Source organism: Anastrepha ludens, chromosome 3, assembly GCF_028408465.1.
Source record: "Anastrepha ludens isolate Willacy chromosome 3, idAnaLude1.1, whole genome shotgun sequence".
Classification (NCBI taxonomy): Eukaryota; Metazoa; Arthropoda; class Insecta; order Diptera; family Tephritidae; genus Anastrepha; species Anastrepha ludens.
Genome location: NC_071499.1, coordinates 40,428,844 through 40,438,726, shown reverse-complemented (window position 1 = coordinate 40,438,726; position 9,883 = coordinate 40,428,844). Strand labels below are relative to the sequence as shown.

Sequence of the window (9,883 nt, the reverse complement as noted above, 5' to 3'; positions counted from 1 at the left end):
GGAGGTCAAACTGCAACTTAAGGTAAAAGTTGATGGCACACCAGTTCCGACTGTTAAAAACCCCAAAATCTTGGGAGTTACCTTCGAGAGTTTGCTCTCCTTCTCAGCGCATACAACCGCTTTTGCCACTAAAGTCCAGAATCGCAACAAGGCCCTCAAATCTTTTGCCGGCAGCATTTGGGGCAAAGACAAAGAAATGTTGCTATCGACATTTAAGGCAATAAGCAGGCCGGTTCTAAACTATGTTGTTACAATTACGTTCTGGACACTGCGGCAGGTTAAACTCCTACCTAACCAGAAATGACATACTAAACATATGTCCGGCATGTGTAGGAACCTCGCACGACACTAACCACCTTTTCACATGCGCCATCAAACCCACTCATCTAACACCCCTCTCCCTCTGGACCCAACCTCTCGAAACAGCAAGTTTCCTGGGCATACCGTTAGATGAGCTAGACGAAGACGACCGCAGATTATACTACAAGGTTACTGCTACAACAATAACAACAACAACCGCAAAACCATTATATACTTAATATCATTATATACGTGAATTTATTCGCATTTTACACTGCATATTTCAAATAATAAGTAATGTTTATCTAATATTTTAAGCTTTTATTTTGTTTATGGATAAGATGATCGAAGCCCTCCTGCCGTATGACATGTCGATAATCGTAATAAGCCATCACACGAAAATTTTCCATCATTCGGGCGAGATCCATTTTTCAACTCACTGAAAAAAGAACAAATAAAGCTCGTAAGTGAAAGGTATATGAAAATTTATGTTAAAAACATTTTTGATTTTTTAGAATTGTTTTATTAAAAAAGGGTCCTTCTATTGTAAATGCCCTTAGCCCAAAACCCATAGAACGACGTGGTGAAAAAAAGGAAACGACTTGCAGTACTGATGATTTAATTGTGACTCTTGCCAAGAGGGATCCTTTCAAGTCATCAGAGGCCATTGCAGCTGAAATCAATAACGTAGTATCATCGAGAACTGTATGGTGCTGATTGCACAAAATGGACCGGCCAGGCCTAATAGCTCATAAAGATCCTTTGTTGAGTCGTTTTGGGTTATAAGACACATTTCGGGTGAGTATTCCCGAGGAGCAGATTATGGACGGTTAAGCTCGACTAGTAAGGTGATGTCTGTGCAACGCCTCACAAAACGAGAAAGCAAAGAAAGTATAAATAAAATTCCGACATTGTCAGTCAAGATTGGGTTCCTGAGAGATATCGTTCCAAAGGCAGTGGTGGATCATACTATACTGGAAGTGAATATTTTTTCGTCTGTGGTGCTTTAGTTGCGGACGGGCCACACACAAAAAGGGTGTAAATCTGTAAAAAGATGTTTGAAATGTGGGGAAAGATAGATGTGTGAGAATCTGCAGAGCTGCTAAATGCATTCTTTGCATGGGTGAGTCTCACATTTCTTTTAAAATAAAGAAAGAAGATAGGATCATTACAATTATTACTGTTCTGATGAACAGCACAGAAACAGTTTTGAGCTGTTAAGCGAAGATGACTTTCCTGAACTTAGTCCTCAACAAATCAGCATGAGGAATAGTGACAACTATTGGTATTGGTTCAATATGACATGCCATTACGGAATTACTTATGAGATGATTCGGTCGCTTTCCGAGGATTTTAAAGAAATTCGTGTAAAAACTTTGTGTGATGTGTTTCTTAGCGGAACTATTGAAAGACAGTGGCGAACAATCAATTACAGGCCTATATCTGTAATACCCGTCCCCTTATAAATAATTTAATAATCACGTTTAACTAGACCCTTTGTTAGCTTGGTGTACTCAGAAATAAATCTTTTGAGTATCGAAGTGGGAGATCTGCATCCATGTGTTTTATAGAAATTTTGCACTATATTCAGATGACCAAGGAGAAAGGTCAAAAAGTAGTAGTGGTAGTTCTGGACATTAGCAACGCGTATAACAGTGTTCCGACCTCGGCATTATACATTGCTCTGAAAGACATACAACTTTAGAAAAAGTTCATCCATTGGATTAGTTCCTTTTTACAGGAAAGAGTAATGCAAATGGGAGAAAGTGCGGTTATTATAGGAAATGGATTGTCACATAGCAGCTGCCTGTCAACATTTCTGGTCTTTTTGAGGATAGCTGGACTGATATGCAGTTACGCCAAAAGAAAGTGTACACCATATATTGACAAGCTTTGACTATTTATTTACAAATTTGCTTTATAATTTAAATTATTGTTTACTACAACAAAAACAATATAAAGCAAAGTTTCAAACTTTGTTCAAAATTTGTAAGAAATCGGAAAATGTTCATCAAAATTTAAAACTTTTTACTCAGAATCTCTGCAGACAATTTCAAGTAGGCAATTTTATACTAAAGCTCATTGAATATTCGTGCAAGTTTCAAGTAGGCCAAAAATCAATGCGAAATGACAACTAAGTTTGAACAAAAAATAAATGAGCTTGTATATGGATGTTAGAGGTTGAACCTAACAATAAATTGTGGTTGACTGGGAAAGGTGTGGGGTCTATAACGTAAGGCAGAGAAAAATTTGTTTAGAATTATGTTCAGGTCGTCGTCATGGTGGTTAAAGACAAGCTCAAAAAAATAGCAATTTTCTCGGGCAGTTCGTCTGCTTGTGGACAGTAGGAGTAGATACTCTTTTAAATACGCCGGAAGAGGTACTCAAACAAATTGGTTACATTCTTTGATATCAAAAGTCCTCGTTGATGTGAGGGATATTAAACTAGTAAATCGCCTTCTTACAGTAAATAATTATGTCAGAAAATACCTCCATAAAATAAGAATAATTAATTAAATTTTTTGTGAGGAATGCCGTACAGTTGATAATTAAAGGGTGACCGAAATTTGAGTTCGATTAAACGACGTTAAAAAAAATTAAAAACGATATTAAAATTTTTTAGGCTTTTTATTAAAATCTTTTGCATACAACAATCAAAAAACAGAAATTTTTTTTTTAATTTTAATAATTTTAAAAATGGTGCTGGAGGAGTTGACCCTTCCGAAAAATTGGACATGCACAGTATTGTCCATTTTGGCTCTTCTATTCATCTGAAACACAAAAACAAAAAAAAAATTTTTTAATTAATATGACTGTAGCTATGACCCGTACTAACGGGTGGTTAAGTTTCAAGGGCCGGTGTTGATTTTAAATAAAACACATTTTTTTAGTAACTTATTGTCATTTCTCTTTATTATGACAATATTGGTATGGCTCAATTACATATGGAACAAAATATCGGGCAAATGTTCGCCGCGGCTTCGGCGGCACACCTCCATCCGAAGGTCACAATTTTCGATGACGCTGAGGCATAATTGAGGTTCTATGCCGTTAACGTGCCGAATTATCTCATTCTTTAGCTCTTGAATTGTTGCTGGCTTATCGACGTACTCCTTTTCTTTTAAATAACCCCAAAGAAAGAAGTCCAACGGTGTCAAATCACATGATCTTGGCGGACAATTGACATCGCCGCAACGTGAGATTATTCGGCCATCAAATTTTTCGCGCAAAAGAGCCATTGTTTCGTTGGCTGTGTGACAAGTGGCACCGTCCTGTTGAAACCACATATCGTCCACATCCATATCTTCCAATTCGGGCCATAAAAAGTTCGTTATCATCTCACGATAGCGAACACTAATCACAGTAACTGCCTGACCGGCTTCATTTTGGAAAAAATACGGCCCAATGATGCCGCCGGTCCATAAACCGCACCAAACTGTCACTCTTTGTGAGTGCATTGGTTTTTCGGCAATCACTCTTGGATTATCATCCGCCCAAATGCGGCAATTCTGCTTATTGACAAATCCACTGAGGTGAAAATGTACCTCACCACTGAAGATGATTTTCTTCGAAAATTGGTCATGCACTGTTGCCATTTCCTGCCACCATTCTGAGCATTGACGACGCTTGAAATGGTCAAGAGGCTTTAGTTCTTGAGTCAATTGCACCTTGTAAGCGTGTAGATGCAAGTCTTTAAGTATAATGTTCATCAACGACGAGCGTGAGAGGTGCAATTGTTGGGCACGACGACGAGTTGAGGTGGACGGCTCTTCAACCACACTATCGCGAACACCAGCAATATTTTCTGCAGTACGAGCTGTACGAGCATGCACTGGTGTTTTCACATCTCCTACAGACCCGGTTTGCTCAAACTTTTGCATCATTTTTCCGATTGTACGCACATTTGGTCGATTAAATTGACCGAAAAAATCACGAAGTGCGCGATATGCATTTTGATTTGAACACCCGTTTTCATAATAAGCCTGAATAACTTTAACGCGTTGCGCGATTGGGTATCTTTCCATGGTTCAAATTGAGTTAGTCTGAAATTGAAAAATGTCAAATGAAATGCAGAAAAAAACTTGACGTTTAGGTGTGGCTCACATTCAACATCGGCCCTTGAAATTTTGCCACCCTTTATAATAGAAAAAAAAATTACAAAATGGAGCGGTTTTGCATTTGGCACAGTTTTTTTAATAAAAAATAAAAAAAAACAAATAATTAAAATAATAATATGATTCTCTTTGGCCACCGGGCATGGTAACATGCGCAGCTCCCTGGGCGGGGCATGTGACCGTACGTACCAGATGATGAATACAAGCAAAAAAAAAAAAAAACTCGAATATCGGTGAAAAACAACGGACAAAGTGACGGGAAGACAGACGAACGCATTTACAGCACAGGACAGACAATCGGACACACATACTAAGCGACAGGACAACCAATCCGTCAATCATGACAAGCTGGGGATCGGGCCCTCCTCGGAGGATGAGCTCCTGGCCTCTAGCCAGGAAACAATTGAGGGTAAAGCTGTGGGCCACAACATGCCCACAACTATAAATGAACCGACAACATCCGCTGAAGCCATGGGCCAAAGTGCGTATATAAGGGCCATCGAGGTATAAGCTCTACCAGAGGTATATGGCTATCCTTGGCAGGATTCGTAAGAACAGGACCGAAGGTAAAATTCATCCCAAATATGAAGCTGACACGGCAAGCTGTCAAAGGTGGTGGACGAAATACCTGGCATTACAAACCGCCCGAAAGACAGAAGCCAGAAAACGAGACCGTTCGCAAGAAAACAAGAGGCACAAGATCTCAGATCAGGATGCGGTTGTCTCCAAACCTATCAATCAGTTCAGTGAGGTGGCACGGGACCATCTTCAAACGGCTTCTTGTAGACAAAACTTCCAACCGCGGCAAACCTGCGCTCGACAAATGGTCGGCAATTGAGGCACGGCTGTCTCGCATAATCGTCGACCATGTTATGGTTGCGTTTCCACGGCAGTCGGTTCTACGTTACCGAAACGACCCGGATTTATATCCGGCCAAGGACTGTCACTCCAGCAGCATTTCCCGTATGTAAGTATGGGAAATGTTTATGCTGCTACAACAACAACAACCATGTTATGGCGAAATCACCGCTGTTCCAGAGTCACGAGCAACTGTCTGGCTTAGACGTCAACAACCTAATAAGATGCTTAAACCGCACATACTGGATATAGTCTTGCTGTAATTAACTGTTAAACAAGTTGGTAACAAGGATGTGGCAACAAAATGGTGTGGAAGCGCTAGTTAGATTCATAACGAATCACCACTCTAACCAAACAACCAACCAACGGGTTATAGCCATTGATGTTGTGAACAACATAATAAAATTCTAGACGATTCGGTTGATTAGTTTCATTTTTTTGACAACACCAGGCCGAAAAAATTCGCTTCAAGATAAATGAGTTTAAAGTTTGAGGTGCAGGAGCGCGCGGACGGCTCTCTACCTAGTTAATGGCGTGTTTTTATTATTATATTTATTGTTCAGGAGTTATGGCTCCATATGTAAGCTTTTTGGCCTAAAATTCTGATTTTTTCAAACTTTGAGCGTCGAGCTATCTCAATATTTTCGGCTATCTCAATATTTTGCGGTCACCAGAGCTGGGTGTCCAGAGCCTTCCGAGCATTTCAAATACATCTCATGAAATTCCCGCCGCGTTTAAAAAATATGCTCATGGTTTTAGTGTGGTAAAATCAGCTATTTATATATATTATGAGTTATTATATATATATATAAGTATATAATTGGCGCTACACCCTTTTTGGGTGTTTGACCGAGCTCCTCCTCCTATTTGTGGGTGCGTCTTGAAGTTGTTCTACAAACGCAGGAACCTATAGTTTTAAGCAGACTCGGGAAGGCCTATTGTTTTCATGAGAAGATTTTTCATGGCAGAAATACACTCGGAGGTTTTGCCATTGCCTGCCGAGGCGCGACCGCTATTAGAAAAAAAAAACTTTTTCTTTATTTTGGTCTTTCACCGAGATTCGAGCCTACGTTCACTCTGCATTTCGAATGGTAGTTACGCACTAGCTTACTCGGTTAAGGCTGTCGCTAAATAAACTAATAGAGTAAAAAATAAAAAAACGGCATGGTTAAGATTTGCAAAGAATCAAAGCGGGGCTTCCATACATACAAGTCCAACTATACTATAAACTAATTTGTAAAAATGTATAGGGTGGAAGCGCTAAACTTATATTAAAAACTTAAAATAAGAAAATAAAAATAGGAAGGAAACGTTCGAAATCTTACTTTAGACTAATTTTAAAAGTGCAGTTACCTCTCTTTGTGACTTCCCCACTATTTCATTGAAATAGATCCTGCTTCCATAGAATAGTCCAAACGAGATACAGAATACTTTATCATTCTTGATCGTCTTATGCAGTGAAAGTGTTCAACTTGGTCGCCATCAATTTAGCGGATTTCAATTTCGGTGTTGTAGAAGTACCACCACCGCTCCTGTTGGAGTCAATAAGCGTGATGTTTTCCTTAGATGCGTGAGAAGCTCGAAAGAAGTTTGACGAATTTGTTTTCTATTTTGCCCCTTTACTTTGCTGCTCCTGTTTATCTGCTGGAAATATCACTTATTGTTACGAAAAAAGTAAATGTTTTACGTTTATCAAAGCATTAGTTAATTTTCCGGTTATTAAACAAGCTCAAGAACGGGGATGGAATAGGATGGCGGCTGTACGGGAAATTTTTGCTCTAGTGTGCAAATGGCGTCTGCAAACCGGGTGACCCAAATGATACAAGTAAATTTGTTCACAATAGACCAATTCATTAAATGTGGTGACACTAAACCAATAGCAATGTTTTGTACGTTTGATTGTCAAAGCAAAGTATAGACGAAGTAGGAAATAAATAATGAATTCCCCTTGTAATTTGAAAATAAATGTAAATATTATTATTATTATTTATTAAAATAGTATTAAATACAGTGCTTAATATCTAAAGAAATAGAGTACAAGCAGCTTAGGCCATCGACTCTTTAGTTTAATTTTAAGTGGTAGATACATATGAAGTACGCAAAATATAAAGATAAAAATAAATCTAATAAAAAATAGTCCTTTAGTCCTCCCTTCGCTTTCATAGTATAGTAGATTTTATAGTAGGATTTTGGAAATTCCCGTAGAAACGTGTCAGCTGATTGCCTTCTCACCACCCAGTGTTGCCAAACAGTACATTTGGAAATAATTTACAATGATAAATGAACTATTTGCATTTGTTGGTTTTTGGCTTATTATACTATTAAATTAATAATATGTTCAAATTAATTATATTAATTGTATTTGAGATCGCGTATGTGTGAAAAAGTGTGTATGCAATAATATCAATGGCAACATTTACCCGATTTACACGAGGAGACATCTGAAAGGGAAACATTTTGTTCAATGGCGAAGGACGGTCGGGGAAGAGAGAAGGGATTTTGTCTCCCGTACTCGGCGACACGCTTTGCTCTTCTTATTCGTATTTCTTATCTTAAAGCAATTTTTGACAGTTGCTTCATGTGTTGGTTTTCATATATATGAAGTATTTTTAATTTTATTTTTGTTTATTCAAGTATAAGAATTTATAAATATATTTCAATAAAAAAAACAACAAATTATTTATTATTTAACCAGTTTGCATTTTTCATTCATATATTTAAGAAACTGTTGTCGAACGCTCTCTGCTTTACATGTAAGCGCGTGCTAGAATACATCCGAACCAGACGATGCTAAAGTATTAAATGTCAAAATGTCGCGGAAACATTTTTGCCCGTGTGTACGCGAATGAAACATCAAAAGAGAATTTCCAGTGTCTCCCTTCCAGATGTCTCCTCGTGTAAATCGGGACAAAGGAGGTCGGTGAGAATTCATTTGGCCTCTGGTCACGGTCAAGCATTGTTTGACAAGAACTTTATATGTGTGCGTGTCGGCTGATTGACGCTAATATCTAAAATTTTTGATTTTCATCATTCAAAAGCCGACAACAAGTATGTGTGACACGACGACACCCGACTGCACTAACACACACAAAGCTCAGTCAAGCATGCTGTATTGTCTCCAGAGGCCAATTAATTTCATCGCGTCAGCTGAGACGGGCCTCCGTTTACGTTGGTGACTGTGAACACCATCACACAACAATTATACATTGCAGAAGAAATTAAAAAAAAAAACGTTAATATTCCTGAATACCCAACACGCGGAGGACTTTTTAGATATCGCATTGTAATATATTAAAAATATTAATTTTATTCATATTTATTTAAATATTGTGACTTTGTTAAACACACTTTGTTTAAAGCTTTAATACTTATTATTTTAAGCAAGAGCTCATGATAAAATGGTTTATACGATACAATCACTAGTTTTTGGAAATTAATTTCCAGCGCAAGAGGTTAAATCAACACTACCAATTGTTATTTACATAAATTTATTCGAATATTTCTAAGCATATTTAACAATAACAGATAATTTTAATTTAATAATTTAACCTTTTGTTTCGTTTATTGGTGACGCTTCCTTCAATTTGATCTTGGCTTCAAATTTTTCAAATTCCTTTTCTGCCAATTTGTCCACTTTATCAGAAACTTGCTCCACCGATACCACTTCAGGTATGTAGAATTGCAACATGTTTTGTACGCCATTTTTAAGGGTGACAATTGAGCTTGGGCAGGAAGAGCAAGATCCTTGCATTTTTAGCTTAACTACTCCATCTTCAAAGCCCATATATATAATATCACCGCCATCCTCTTGTACCGTTGGTCGTATGCGGCTGTCGAGAAGCTCCTTAATCATCATAACCACGTCGTCATCATCGTCTTCGATTTGAGTATCTGAATTTGGTTTTGCTTCGTTAAGAATGGGTAAACCGCTGGCGAAAAAATCCATTATAACAGCAAACACTTCCGGCTTAACAACAGACCAATCTATTTCTTCCTCTTTAGATATTGTTATGAAATCGCCACCGAAGAAAACGGCACGTACACCATCGATACGAAAAAGTAGTTTTGCTTAAAGTGAATAGGTTTAATTAGTTTGAAATGGTATGTACGGGCATTAACTTACCCAAAGGACTACAATAAGCAGCAGATACGCTGGGGAAATCATAGGTATTACCCTTGCCAAGTACGTCTATGCCAGGCAGAAATTTGAGACTGTCTGGATTGGGTGTGTCTTGTGTTTGTATAAACATGTTGCGGCGATTTTGACATTGATAGAGCGGAGAAGTGAACTTTTTGTTTAAGAGACGGTTATTTGCCGGTATCACACCGGTATGGATAGAAGTTATATTTTTTGCTGACACTCTGAAACTAAAATGTTGAATTTTGAAACATTGCTTATGGATTAAAGCTTCGTTTTAAATTTATACCCACATATTACATAATCGCATATCACTTTGGAAAATGCTCCGTGGACTATGACTTGTACGTAAAATCAAACGAAACATATTTATTAGAGAATTTAGTGTGGAGCAAATATGTTTTTAGTACCGGTCGCAGGAAAATTACAGAACACGAATCAGCTGTGGCTGTTTATTCGTATTCATTGTGAA

General features: G+C 37.9%; 2 protein-coding genes across 4 annotated transcripts; both read right to left on the bottom strand.

Annotated features, from left to right (window-relative positions):
- Window positions 1–557: 557 nt before the first annotated feature.
- On the bottom strand, window positions 558–7,097 carry LOC128857797 (uncharacterized). Of its 3 annotated transcripts, none has more exons than XR_008453948.1 (2): window positions 6,627–7,097; window positions 558–739 (listed from the first exon to the last, which is right to left on the bottom strand). XR_008453948.1 is itself a non-coding variant. In XM_054093560.1 (2 exons), the coding sequence occupies exon 2, from the start codon at window positions 4,323–4,325 to the stop codon at window positions 3,240–3,242; it is 1,086 nt and encodes a 361-aa protein (XP_053949535.1). In that variant the 5' UTR covers window positions 4,326–4,343; window positions 6,627–7,097; the 3' UTR covers window positions 3,078–3,239. The 3 variants fall into 3 exon arrangements, 1 of the variants encoding a protein (XP_053949535.1); XR_008453947.1 differs by lacking the exon at window positions 558–739 and adding an exon at window positions 2,916–3,071; XM_054093560.1 differs by lacking the exon at window positions 558–739 and adding an exon at window positions 3,078–4,343.
- A 1,647-nt stretch (window positions 7,098–8,744) lies between these two features.
- Window positions 8,745–9,861, bottom strand: LOC128857798 (NFU1 iron-sulfur cluster scaffold homolog, mitochondrial-like). The gene is made up of 3 exons (XM_054093561.1): window positions 9,705–9,861; window positions 9,397–9,641; window positions 8,745–9,341 (listed from the first exon to the last, which is right to left on the bottom strand). Exons 1-3 carry the CDS (start codon window positions 9,776–9,778, stop codon window positions 8,818–8,820), a joined length of 843 nt encoding a protein of 280 aa, XP_053949536.1. The 5' UTR covers window positions 9,779–9,861; the 3' UTR covers window positions 8,745–8,817.
- Window positions 9,862–9,883: the final 22 nt, after the last annotated feature.

Excerpts from the sequence above, each read along its gene's own strand:
- LOC128857797 (XM_054093560.1), bottom strand. The coding sequence starts at position 4,325 with ATGGAAAGATACCCAATCGCGCAACGCGTTAAAGTTATTCAGGCTTAT.
- LOC128857798 (XM_054093561.1), bottom strand. The coding sequence starts at position 9,778 with ATGTTTCGTTTGATTTTACGTACAAGTCATAGTCCACGGAGCATTTTC. Across the intron at positions 9,642-9,704 it reads GATATGCGATTATGTAATAT|TTTCAGAGTGTCAGCAAAAA; the intron begins GTGGGTATAAAT and ends TCAACATTTTAG. Across the intron at positions 9,342-9,396 it reads TGCTTATTGTAGTCCTTTGG|CAAAACTACTTTTTCGTATC; the intron begins GTAAGTTAATGC and ends ATTCACTTTAAG.